The sequence below is a fragment of the Amphiura filiformis genome, chromosome 4, assembly GCF_039555335.1.
Source record: "Amphiura filiformis chromosome 4, Afil_fr2py, whole genome shotgun sequence".
Lineage (NCBI taxonomy): Eukaryota > Metazoa > Echinodermata > Ophiuroidea > Amphilepidida > Amphiuridae > Amphiura > Amphiura filiformis.
This window is the reverse complement of record NC_092631.1, coordinates 75,950,933-75,964,326: the sequence shown is the minus strand read 5'-3', so window position 1 is coordinate 75,964,326 and position 13,394 is coordinate 75,950,933. Positions and strand designations below refer to the sequence as shown.

Here is a 13,394-nt window from a genome sequence, read left to right as displayed (position 1 = left end):
AAATTTCAGTGTCAGTGAAGTAATTGGATTCCTTGCCCCTATACATAACTTTTGTTACCAGTGTGTAGTTCTTTTTTGAGAAAAATGCAAAATTAGTCACAAAATTTATCAGGGGGTGTTGTACCACCTTAATCAGAATGAACGAAGGTAAGACAAATAAGAGCCAAAAGAAGGTACTGTATTGGTAGTATTCAATTAAATCACCCTTTCAAATTGCCGATATATTACTTTAATTCCAGGCAGGTATACTATCCACAAATAGCAGAATATATCAATTCACCAGATATATTAAATTTGTTATCAAACAATTTGATTTCTCTACCATGTTCATTTTACAATGGAATTGTTCAAGTATATAATTATTATAGTCAAATATGATATGTACACAGGCAATGCTCAATAATGACCTTATAATGAGCATGTATGAAACTCAGAATAGTGAATATTCTCAGTCATCCAGTCGTTAAAATCACATTATTAAATCTTTTACTGGCCTTACTTTTACAACTTTGCTACGTTGATATCCCATGACCAGTCCAGCGGGTCAGCTGCCTGATGCAACGTAGTAAGTTTAATTCAAAACAATGTGATATATCAAACTTGCCCACGCACGATTTACTTCAAGAGCTAATATATTATATGATCTTTTTCAATAAATTACGGTTTTTTGTTTGTTTCTTTGTTTCTTTTTCTCGATATGTATCTTACTTATTTTGAGGATAAAAATTCAAATCAAACTTGATGATGATTTTTATGATAATTTCTAGCATCAACCATACGTATACTATTGTGATATTTGAAATAACGTACAAGAGCATCGATCATTATATCGAATTATTGGTATACAGCAGGAAACAAGTACATACACACGAGAACATAGACTGTCCCACAGTCTCGATCCATCTCTGGGTAAATAATTAGAGCTACAACCACCTTCTCCTTCACTCCAAAGATTAATACCAGACCTACTTGTTTATTTTTTGGGCGAGAAATGCACTGGGTTTTGACATACATATTGCTCACAGCGTTGCAGAAAATATTCCTGCTGTCTATATACTCAGGAAACTACAGAGGTGATAGTGTACATTTAGATTTGTAATTATTACTTCATTTTGATATTCAAACAGTTCTATAAAGTCGTCTTAACAAGGAATGAGTTTGTATTAAAAAGAAATAAATTGTTATACAACTTGGATGAACTAGAATTACTTGTATGCAAATCCGAAAATTGCAACAGATATTTTCATTTCTTTAAGATTTAGCGGTATTACCAGAATTTACGTACAGTTGGGCTACATTAATAGCTTCATTATAGTTTTATTAATACTGGCAAAATACTTGCTTGTATGTGCTTGCTGTTTTATCTATAGCGTATATAATCTGTTAATGATACGATACGCCATAGTCTCGTTATAGTTTTATGAATACTGGCAAATTACTTGCCTCAATGTGCTTGCCTGCTTTGTTTAGCGTATATAATTTGGTAACGATACGAGACGCCCTCCATGGACGAAAAAGAAAAAATATTAGTATGTGACGCCCTCACTCAGGTTTGCTGGTTTAACGAGAATCCATTAATCGGTGTAATGAATAACTGGAGCTAAAAGGCGCAAGGTACCATTCGGAAGTAAATTAATGTACGTGCCAATTCGACTTTCTGATGGGGTGTAAGATGAGCTGTGAGTCTGTGTATATACTAGATTGAGGGATCCGATACTGATAAGGAAATATTCCTAGTAGGCCTATAATATCTGGGTATAACTTATAAAGAAGTTAAGAACGTCATTTGTAATATGGAACAATTAAGGCTAAAGATACAAATTACATCTTGTGAAAATGTTATTCGGGTCAAATTTATTGTCAGAACACGGAGATAAAATAGCATTGAAATAGAAATAGATGTATCAAGGACGTTTATGAACATTAAGAAATAGATGTATCGAGGATGTTACGTTTATGAGCATTAAGAAATAGATGTATCAAATTGTTATACGTTTATGAACATTAAGAAATAGATGCATAGAGGATGTTACGCTTATGAACATGATTTTCAACATTGTTAACAATTGCTAGTATGTCAACAAATGAAAGTTCTGTAATTTGTTTAAATTCTTCAATACTAAATTCTTTTGGATGTCATAAAATTGTAAATCTCTAGTCAAATTTTCGATGTATTAACAACTAGCTATGTATCAAAGACGTTAACTTCATATACAAAACATTAACGCTCTTATCTTGTAAACATTGTATACCCATAGCTACTTTAATGAACTATAAATGTTCTGTAATTGTTCTTTATCCTTCATTTCTATTAGACTTTCAGTGTATTAGCAAGTAGATGTATATGTATAACAGACGTTATTCGTTTGTAAACACTTTTTTTTTCATAAACATAGGATACCCAAAGCTACTTATTATGCTAACAATGAACGTTCATTGACTGTTAGGCTAAGTAAACGTTACAGGATAATATGTATTCAAATTCTGCCTGAAGGTTCCTGCTTAAATCGTGTTCAAGAATCAACTATAAAGATTTATTTGGCCCCACCTTTTGCCAGTAAATTGGCTGTCATGAATTATCCAGTGTATTTTTACTACGTGCCCGGCCTTATCACTTGGTACACAATAGCTCACCAATCTGAAAGCCTGTTTTAATCACATGGTCAGAATTAAATAGTCAAAATGATTAGACAAATAGGCTACACTGTCCATACACTGTACAGTCTCATTGCAAGATCATGGGCTAAATAGTCCTTGTCATTTGAGGCACGTAAAAACATACTCATTATGATCAATGCGAATTAAAGAAACAGTTCAAACAATAAAATAACTACACCTTTATCTTGACAATTCCTCATTTGCTCGCCATATTCCTTTTTAAAGGAATTTTTATTTTATAATAGCTCTGCTAATCATGTATCGTGTTTATTTAATGTTATATAATCTACATTACCAGTCGTTCTCCATGGACCCGAGGGAGGGTCTAACGAGAACACAGGCCGGGCTAGTGCAGCACTTATAGGGTTTGCTGTCCCCAGTCTTGTCCTCAGCACCCAAGGGTTTGTTATTCAAAATCAGACCGAAGATTACACGTTTATCTTTTTTTCTTCCTTATTTCCATCGTTTCTTTCGTTCCAACAAGCAGAAAGGGCGTTAAGGTTAAGCAATTAGTTTACTTTATCTTATATATTTATTATTACTTTACTTATTTTTATTTTTTGCTACACGAGATGATATAAAATCACTGCAAAGTAAATGTATTATTGCTGCATCCAAGTATCCATCATTTCATTGCCCGTTGGGTCCAGTAAACGTCGACGCGCTACTTCTTGGATCGATTGAGAAGTTTGGTACCGAAAATTGGGTTTTTCAGAAAGAATCACTTCTTCCATGAATTTCGCAATATCACCAGTTGTCTGTACTTCCGAACCATAGACGTCTTCCGGGTTAGTTGATACCATTCGCTCCACAATGCCCCTAGTGTCTTCCGGGATTTCTTTTGCTGCAACTTTAAGTAGCGCGGTAGGATTAGGTCCAAACTGTGCCGTCATTTCGGTAATTACGTGACCTATTTGAATGACAGAAACCCTGGAGTGAAAAGATATAACAAAATTACAGTTCTTGAAACATAAATCCTAATAAACTTATAGTCAACGGATTACAGGCTGCCAAGATAAGCCTAAGATTAAAGTATCCTGTTGTGATTTGGATAGGACAGGGAAAGACAGACACGGTAATCATGATCATGTGCTATTGGGATCTTTGCTTGCTGGTAGACCGTGAGTGACCCGGACAAAACAAGCTAGTGTTTTGCATGTTGTGAATTTTAACTTGTATGTTGTAGTGTCTAAGATATTGTAAGGGGCAGAGGTTCTCTCGTTGTATAAAATCTGTCATTATTCATGTTAATAATATTATTATTGTTGCTGTTGTTATTGTTGTGTTGTTGATGTTGTTCTGTTGTTTCCAACGATAATGTCCAAAAAATGTCTAATAATGTCAAAATAATGAACTGGCACTTACCAAACGTTGAATTTTCTCAACGGTGGAGCTATTGATTCACTGAAGCCTTCAAGAGCAAATTTAGTAGAAATGTATTGTGCAAGTTCAGGTACGGCTGAAAATAAACGTGAATAATTAGTACTCAAAACTCGGGATCAAACTGATCCGAGCAATTCTTCCGGTTCTATCAAAAAATATGGAAATTCTTGATTATCAATCAGGCTTCATTTAGACCCTTGCATGGCACCTCAACTGCATCCAAGGGTCAGAAAAATGGCACCTCTACTTTGGTCATAATGTGGTTTTCGCCATTACTGGTGTCTCATAAGGAAAACATTTTATTAAAATACATGTACGCGCGAAAATGTAAACTTTCACTTGTATATCACGTAGCGGTTGATTCACCCTATTTTCCAACACAGCGAAGTGTTCCATTTCACCTCACGTCCTTAAGTTGCTCTTGTGATGCTGGACGTAAGAAATGTATTCCAAGTTAACAACTTGGCAGAGAAGTACGAGAATGCTATGATTTAGATGGAAAGGGTATCAAGTCACAAATGCTTTTATTTTGCTAATATAACCTACTATACGTACTATTATAATATCAATCTTTATCTTAAAAGTATCAGTTTTAGATTACAATAATGAAATATTGCCTATGAGATTGATTGGTTGTAGACAGAGAGCGAAAAAGTGATGAGTTTGTGATAGATGGACAGCAGATTGAGGAGGTGAAGCAATTTGAATATCTGCGTTCAATGATTAACAACAGCGGTGACAGCACAACTGAAATTAAGCGAAGACTGGCTATTGCAAGGACAACTGTGCAGGGCATGTCAAGCATATGGAAAAGCAGAGGCATATCCGTTGACCTCAACGTACGCCTACTTCGTGCAACTGTGTTTTCCATTGCCACTTACGGATGCGAGTCTTGGGCTACAGGGTGTATCAAAATGATTGGTACCAACGACTTTTCATTTTTTACTGATTTGTTTTACTATTTTTTGTACCAGTTTGGGGTAAATTGTTTACATATTTGTAATTATAATAGTTTTATCTTTTCTAAGAATTTTAGATCATAAAGATAGCACATTCTGTTCAGAAGTTAAATGATTCTAAAGGAAAGTAGGGTTTTTTACACTTTTCATCGTTACGCTGGATCAGTAGCGCACCATTTTCAAAGCTCTATTTTACTACAAATACCTTGTGAGAATGATATGTTGAAAATGATGGAAATATTTAATTGTTCCTTGCCTATTTCTTCATTCATAATATATATAAATGTTCTAATCAATATTTATTGGTTGAGAGTAATATTATTAACTTGAATAATTTAGATGGGGTGAAATAAGTTTGTGAATCAACACCTTCTAGGGCGGTAATTTAAATTGCAGTATTGAGATTACTATTAAGTAGATGGTGTGGCAGAATGGCTATAGACTGTTGACAGTGTAGGTTAGGTTAGACCTGGTAAAAGTATTCAACAGTATTCCACACTTCAGCGTGCATTTATAGTAAAGAATCGCTGGTTAACACGACGCTATGGTACAGAGAAGCTTTTGAAGACAGTTTTCAAGCGCAAGGAGTATCTCATGCAAACATGTATAACTTGCAATTTTTCACAATTTGATATGGGCAGTTACAAAACAGATTCACCTCAGGTGTCCATTCAAGTTCATTCAAGATAGAGGGCTTCACCTCATACTGCCAGAGTCGTAAGGCATGGTCTTCAGGAACTATCTTTCTAAAAGCATGTGTAAAGCAATTTGAGACTGAGGTGGGATATTGAAGAGCATGTATGCAATAAAAAGTTCAAGCAGTGAACCTACGAGTATTCATATTGTGTTGTGTAAGTAAAACCATGATTACGTCGATCTTCGTTTAAATGACAATAGCTTCCAGATGCAGCAACCAATCATATTCATATTATTAGATCAATAAGTTAACATACGCCCCGTTCTATTTATAGTACAAAAACTATATTAAATACCAATTTTATATTTTTGATATATTTTTGAAAATGTTACATAGCCCGGTACCAATCATTTTGATACACCCTGTATGACCAAGAATGATAGGAAAAGAGTAGATGCTTTGAGATGTGGTGTTACAGGAGGCTTCTACAAGTGACATGGAAAGACAGGAGAACAAATTCCTGGATCCTCGACAAGATTGGTACAAGTCTAACCATCAGAAGCGGCATAATGGAGAGAAAGCTGAAGTACTTTGGCCATATTGTCAGGAAACACGGAGGTGTAGAAAAACAGATTTTGCAAGGAGCTATGGAAGGCCGACGAGGAAGAGGACGTCCACCAACATCTTGGACTAACGACGTGAAGCTGGATTGATATTCCAAAGAACTGAAAATGCTACCCACGTTTGTGGCACGTCCCCGTATGCATGGTATGGTCATTTGTACTGCGTACCCACTCCCTCCGTTGTATCACACAGGAAAGAGAGAAACACGTGAGTAAATCATTACCTTTCAGTCCAATCACACTGGAAAACTGAAGAATCCTGCCACTGCGTTGCTTTTTCATGTAAGGGACTACTGCCTTCGTCATTCTCACGCATCCAAAAAAGTTGACTTCCATAATATCATAGAAGGATTTCGTGGGACCAGTTTCCCACCAATGTGGTGTGAGCACTCCTGCATTATTGACTACAAAGTGAAATATCAAACCATTAATTTATCACTGAAGACTGAGATATATTATACAAATATATACTGCCATGAGAGGTTCTGGTTAAAACTATGGGCCCGAGGTGAGATCAATAATACTACAGCCCGAAGGAAAATAGTATTAATTGGACCATAGTTTTAACCAGAACTTCGAATAAAGGCAGTACCCAGCAAACACAAAAACGTTTTAAAAACGTTTTAAATAAGTTATATTTTGGCTTTTGGTTTAGGTAAAAATGTTTTAATAACATTAAAATGTCGGGTTATATAAAGGTCATAATAACGTTTTAAAACGTTTTGTATGAAAACACACTACAACAATATTTTCAAATGTTTTCAAAAATGTTATTGTAAACTATTTTTGCAAACATTTTTGCCAAATATTGTGTCAATACTTAAATAACATTATGTTAAAATATTTGAACCCAGCAAACACAGAAATACTACTTAAAATGTTTTTTCAAAACCTTTTAATAACATTTAAATGTCAGGTTATATAAAGGTCATGAAAACGTTTTTAAAACGTTATTGAAAATATTGTGGGCAAACATTTTTCGCAAAATATTTTTCAACCCCAAAATAACATTCTGTTTAGAATGTTTTGTATCAAGTTTTCAAGAATGTTTTTGGAATGTTATTAAAACGTTTTTATACCCTTTATATAACCCGACATTTAAACGTTTTCTGTAAAACATTTTTGTTTGCTGAGCTGTAGATTATCAAAAAATGTTTATAAAAACGTTTTATACTCTGAATATACCCTTTATATAACCCGACATTTAAACGATTTCTGACAACCTTTTATACCCTTTTGCGAATGATGTCGAAAATGTTTTGTGTTTGCTGGGTATATATTTGTTTTATATACTTCATTAATATATTCTTTGTTTATTGATTGGTTAAAAGAAAATTATTTGACGTTTGGACTATCCAGCTTCTATCCTGAGTGAACTAGCACGACCAATTTAAGCACAACCTATATTTAAAAATCGAATAGGCTAAAATCGGGCTAACCAATTACAGCAGCGTGAAATCACGCTATGGCAGTTTCGCGTGCGTGAGCCGTTCCGTCGCATCGAATGCTCGCACGCGGAAGGCATGGTCAAAAGTACTATTTACGGCTGGGAGGTACTATTTATGGGTCATCCGGGACATTAAAATATTATATACTTCATTAATATATTCTTGTTCATTGATTGGTTAAAAGTGGATCACATGACCCAAAATAGTTCTACCATCAGTACTCCTATCCGTAAATAGTACCTCTAAGCCGTAAATAGTATTTTCAATGTCCTGGATGAGCCGTAAATAGTACCTCCAAGCCGTAAATAGTACTTTTGACCATGCCTTCCGCGTGCGCGCATTCGATGCGACGGAACATTTCACGCACGCAAAACTATTTTATAACAAAATTGTCACCAAAAATGTTGGAAAATACAAGCAAATATAAGTGGATCCACCCGCAAAAACATGAACGCGTCCGAAAGCACTTCGCGTACTACGCGGAGTGCGCGCCCGTGCAATTATACAACATTTATGCACGGCTAGTAGTTTACTAACGATTGCTCTGATTGGTTGTCGCTATCTAGGAGTGTATGAATGAAGTATATAACACTCGCTATTCTTTTTTGTTTCTTAACCTTTCCCCGATTAGTCCAGGCAATATAAGATTTAACTTGGAACTAACTGCAACATAATAATTATTTTACCACTATAAGGTCCCCATAAAACTAATATGGTCGATTATTCATGGGTCAAATTTCACATGGAAATGTGATTAAAAATTATATCAATGTATTCATTGTACCACACGGACCCATTAAATGTATAGTTTGACCAGGCTCCGGCGCTCAGTGCTTGAGTTATAGGCAAAAAGATCAAAATGTCACATTTTGGGCTCCAAGAGGCTGAAAAATGCTTCAATTTTGATAAACAAAATGGTCTTAAAGTATTTTTCTTATTATGCAAAAAGATATTAAACAAAAATTATACAAACACCATATCTCAGGTGTTTTGTTACCTGGGTAACAAGGCAATAAAGGTCAAGGCCCATTGAATCATATTGACCTTAAACCATTTTGTTACGGTATCATACCTATATGTAACAGAGCAGTCCAAAACAATACAATATATTCTTATTTTGAGTTATTATTTGAGACTATTTTGATTTAAATTAGAGCACATTACAATATCTGACCCCTGTGCAATTCACAGTTTGACATTTAACCCTTTTGCCTGAAACAGAAGGGTCCGATGTGCCCTGAGTAATTTAATTTGATCATTTAACTTTGTTTACAATTTAAAGCTATTCCATGAAAGATGGGAACCTCCTTTAGTGAACATCGTTTCTGCGCATTGCAAGTAGGCGTGACGTCAAATGACGTCATCTCAGGCATACTCGCAAAGGCTTATGGCATGCTGGCACACATAAGAAGATGAGTAAAAGCCTACAAATTGCTCAAAACAAAGTTATCAGATTCATTTTAAATAAGAATTGCATGTTTCATATTACAGAAGATGATTTTAAAGATCTTAATTTCCTTAACATACAAAATAGGGCAAAACAACTCAGGTTGAACCATGAACCGTGACCCTATTTAACCTGTTTTACGATACCCATCTGAACCTTTGTCATGTTTGTAACTCAGGTTTGTTCTGTTGTTCTAGTATTGTACTGTATATAATAGATCATACTTTGCATTTGGTAAAGATTCTTAGGGCTACTAATATTCAATCTTTTTGCTCAAAACCACATCTCAAAAATACCTACCTAAGACATCGATTCTTCCTTCGCTGTCCGCAATTTCCTTAACAGTTTTATCAATTGTCTCTTGTTTTGTTACATCCAATTCGCGAATAAAGAGTGTATCGTCTAAACTACTCCCTGCTTTGGCTTTCAGATCATCCTTTGCTTGGTATTTTTTATGATAATTTCTAGCATCAACCAAACGTATACTATTGTGATACGTGAAATAACGTACAAGAGCATCGATCATTATATCGAATTATTGGTATACAGCAGGAAACAAGTACATACACACGAGAACACAGGCCGGGCTAGCGCAACACTTATGACTTGCTATCCCCGGTCTTGTCCTCCACACCCGAGGGTTAGTGGTTCAAAATCAGACCGAAGATAACACTTTTTTTCTTCTTTTTCCTTCTTCCTTATTTCCATCGTTTCTTTCGTTCCAAAAAGCAGAAAGGCGTTAAGGTTAAGCAATTAGTTTAGCTTATATATTTATTATTACTTTACCTTTTTTCCCCTACGCGAGACGAGATAAAATGAATGCAAAGTAAATGTATTATTGCTTTATCCAAGTATCCATCATTTAATTGCCTGTTGGGTCAAGTAAACGTCGAAGCGGCACTTCTTGGACCGATTGAGAAGTGGTATAAGAACAAACTTGAGGAGAGTTTTGATCCTTACAACACATGCTTTTGGGTTACATGTTGCCAGTGTTCTGATTGTAGGCGTGTGTGGTTCAAATTTTTGTTCAAATTTTTTGGGAAGGGGAGGGGTGTCCTCATTGTTTTGATCTTTGCTGTCCTAGAGGTGCTTTGCACCTGTTAGTCCTTGCCTTTCACTGGTGCAAAATGTTATCTACTTCCTTTTTTTTGTATATACTTTTGAATATGCATGTGCAATTTATTTTGATGTTATAATATAATCATTGTATGTACCAGTGATAAAGTGTAATAAATAAATAAATAAATAAATAAATAAATAAATAAATAAATAAATAAATAAATAAATAAATAAATTAACATTCTTTGGGAGAATGATTGTTTGGTTGGTTGATGTTTTAAACTCGTACCCAGCAATACTGAGAGTTTACTTTAACTTAAATATGAAACCAATATTAACAAATGCATAAAAATAGCAGGCCAGCTGTAAGCAATTTAATTAAAAATACACAAGATCAAATGCAATTCAATTAAAAAGACAAAAATATCTCAATGCATGAAATCGCCAATTTGCCGACTGAGATGCAATTTGTTCGTTATGACATTGCTTTTGCTTTGGATATGTCTTATTAACAGTGATTGCTCTCTACTTAATTTTGTTTTGTTTCTCATTGCATTTTCTTACTTCTTCTCCCTTTTCCTTCTTACTTTTCTTCTTCTTCTCAAGCGTTTACTGTCCAAATTTGGACAACGTTACGCGCCTGGCTCCATTTATCTTTCTTTGAATTTGGTGGTACACATTGGCCTAATAATTAATGCAACCACGTACCTAGTATGTCAATTCTTCCTTCCCTTTCCACAATTTCCTTGACAGTTTTGTCGATTGTCTCTTGTTTTGTAACATCCAATTCCCGAATAAAGAGTGTAACGTCTAAACTACTCCCTGCTTTGGCTTTCAGATCATCCTGTCTGGTAGACTGATTACGCATAGTAGCATAGACCTTAAATCGACGCTGAAGGTCTCTGGCAAGATGTAGAGCTAGTTCCAGCCCGATTCCTTTGGAAGAACCTGTGATTAGGACTACTTGTGAAGTCATAGCTTTTTCGTCAAAATTCAAGTTTTTTAATACGTTGCGCAATGATGATATCTATGTAGGAGCAGGAAAATGGTCTTACGTGTAATGCCTTAGGTTACTAACAGTTGACTGTAACTTCAGCTGGTTGAATGGGCATAAGGGCAAATTTGAGCTCGCACTGTCGCACACATACGTAAATACATGCACAATAAATGCATGTATTTTTGGTGGACCGCATAGCGGAAACACCCTATATCAGTGCATGTTACTGACTTACTAGCTTACTTACTAGCTTACTAACTAACTAACCATTTGGTCTTAAATGAGTATATCTCGAAACGCCACGAAGCTATAACCCTACCAGTGGTGTCAAATGAAATAAATAAGCCATACAATAAAAAACACAGGGGGTTCTACTCCTAATACTTTTGAAGTTACGTCCATTTTACTCCCCCTCCCAAGTGAACTTCAATTTAGTGCAGCTGTATGGTTAACAGTTAGGACACTCTTGTGGCAACTTGCCAAATTTCTATTATGGGTGAAATAAATGTCCTATAACCCCTTATACCCTTATAAGATTTTTCAATGTTGTGCAATGGGGGTGCAATATATTAACCCCTTAAATGAAGAAAGAAAGAGAGAGAGGATAGTCAGTTAAAAAAGTAAAACATAAATAATTGAATTAATTAACTAATGTCATCCTAGGTCAAAGGTCATCAGGCAGAGGTCAACCGAGGTCAAAGGTCATATGGGGTCAACGGGATAGGCTTAACTCGGTCCACCAGTTTGCGGTACAATAACCGCTCTTGTTTTTCTTACGGTAATAGCTAAAAATCTCCCAAATGCGTAAAATGCATACTGACAGGAAGCAATCACAAGAGAAACGATTAGAAATTATTTGGTAAAAGTGAAGTGAATTTTAATATTTGTAATAAAAGATAAGCACGTCTTTAAAATAATGCATAGTGTGCAAGATAATTGTTGTAAACCTAAATGATTGAAGTACTCCATTTGTATACACATTGTAACAATGTAACTTTAAATCAAGTTTATCAGCTTACAACTTTAATCTGTGTTTTAGTTTGGCTCCCATGGCCTTTTAAAATGTTAATCCCAACAAGAATTAGAATGAACAAGGTTAAGACTATTAATCCAAAGAAGCGGTCTATTGCTAGTTTCTACATGCACTTGCCAAAGTATTGCAATATTGCTGAAAAAAGAAGAATTCAGCAAATTTATCAAATATCCTGTCCATTTCTTGCAAGTAGTAGCGGACTCGGAAATTTCAATTGCATAAGGTTATGACATTTAAATACGTAATGAACACACAAAATAAATAGTTTTGGTGTAATTCAAGGTCATTATGTGCGTTATGGATTCTTTTTTCTGAGTCTCCCAGACATTGAAGGACCTTCGTTTTCTATGTATCTGTATCTGTATCTGTGGTTGTACTATACAACGCTCCCAATGTTGGAGCCAGGCGTATAGGGTAGTGTGCGCATACGGAACAAAGCTAGTCTTGGCGAAGGTGCTGAAGCACTGCTTCCTTGAAGTTAGCTGGATCCTTTATCTGAGTGATATGATATGGTAGACTGTTCCAGTCAATAACTGTTTTTGGTAAATAAGAGAACTTGTGACAGTTTTTGGTGCTTGTTATGATCTGGTAGGCTGCTGGATGAGTATGCCGCGATTGACGTGGGTTTGGTCTAAGCAAGTGATCCACCGGCAGAGCCAGGAGGCCCTCTCTGGCTTTCTGAAGAATTGTTAGTCTATTAGCATGACGTCTGTTTTGAAGGGTATCCCAACCCAAGTCTTTGATGAGATTTGTGATGCTTGTTTTTCTATCGTATGTGTTAGTGGTAAATCTAGCAGCTCTCTTTTGGATCTTTTCCAACTTGTTGATGAGATCTTTTTGGTGTGGGTCCCAAACTGCGTTAGAGTATTCAAGAATAGGTCTAACTAGGGACATGTACGCAGTCTGTTTTAATGGTTTGGGGCAAGAGTGAAGGTTACGCCTAATGAAGCCTAGGGATCTGTTAGCAGATGATGTTATGTTGCTTATGTGTTTTGACCAAGAGAGATTGTTTGATATATTGACGCCGAGATATGAGTGATTGTCTGTTTCCTCCAGTATGCATGCTCCAATCTTGTAACTATACATTTTAGGATTTCTGATGTGAGTTAACCTCATGACAAAACATTTTTTGGTGTTAAAATTCATTTGC

The 13,394-nt window shown here is 35.5% G+C and overlaps 1 protein-coding gene across 1 annotated transcript; it reads right to left on the bottom strand.

Annotated features, from left to right (window-relative positions):
* Window positions 1–2,917: 2,917 nt before the first annotated feature.
* Window positions 2,918–11,248, bottom strand: LOC140149589 (retinol dehydrogenase 8-like). The gene is made up of 5 exons (XM_072171665.1): window positions 10,923–11,248; window positions 9,456–9,596; window positions 6,485–6,664; window positions 4,024–4,117; window positions 2,918–3,588 (listed from the first exon to the last, which is right to left on the bottom strand). The coding sequence occupies exons 1-5, from the start codon at window positions 11,188–11,190 to the stop codon at window positions 3,261–3,263; spliced, it is 1,011 nt and encodes a 336-aa protein (XP_072027766.1). The 5' UTR covers window positions 11,191–11,248; the 3' UTR covers window positions 2,918–3,260.
* Window positions 11,249–13,394: the final 2,146 nt, after the last annotated feature.

Coding starts and splice junctions, on each gene's coding strand:
- LOC140149589 (XM_072171665.1), bottom strand. CDS start 11,190: ATGACTTCACAAGTAGTCCTAATCACAGGTTCTTCCAAAGGAATCGGG. Junction 6,665..9,455: donor AGGAAGAATCGATGTCTTAG/GTAGGTATTTTT, acceptor TTCACTTTGTAG/TCAATAATGCAGGAGTGCTC. Junction 4,118..6,484: donor CAGTGTGATTGGACTGAAAG/GTAATGATTTAC, acceptor GTTTATTTTCAG/CCGTACCTGAACTTGCACAA.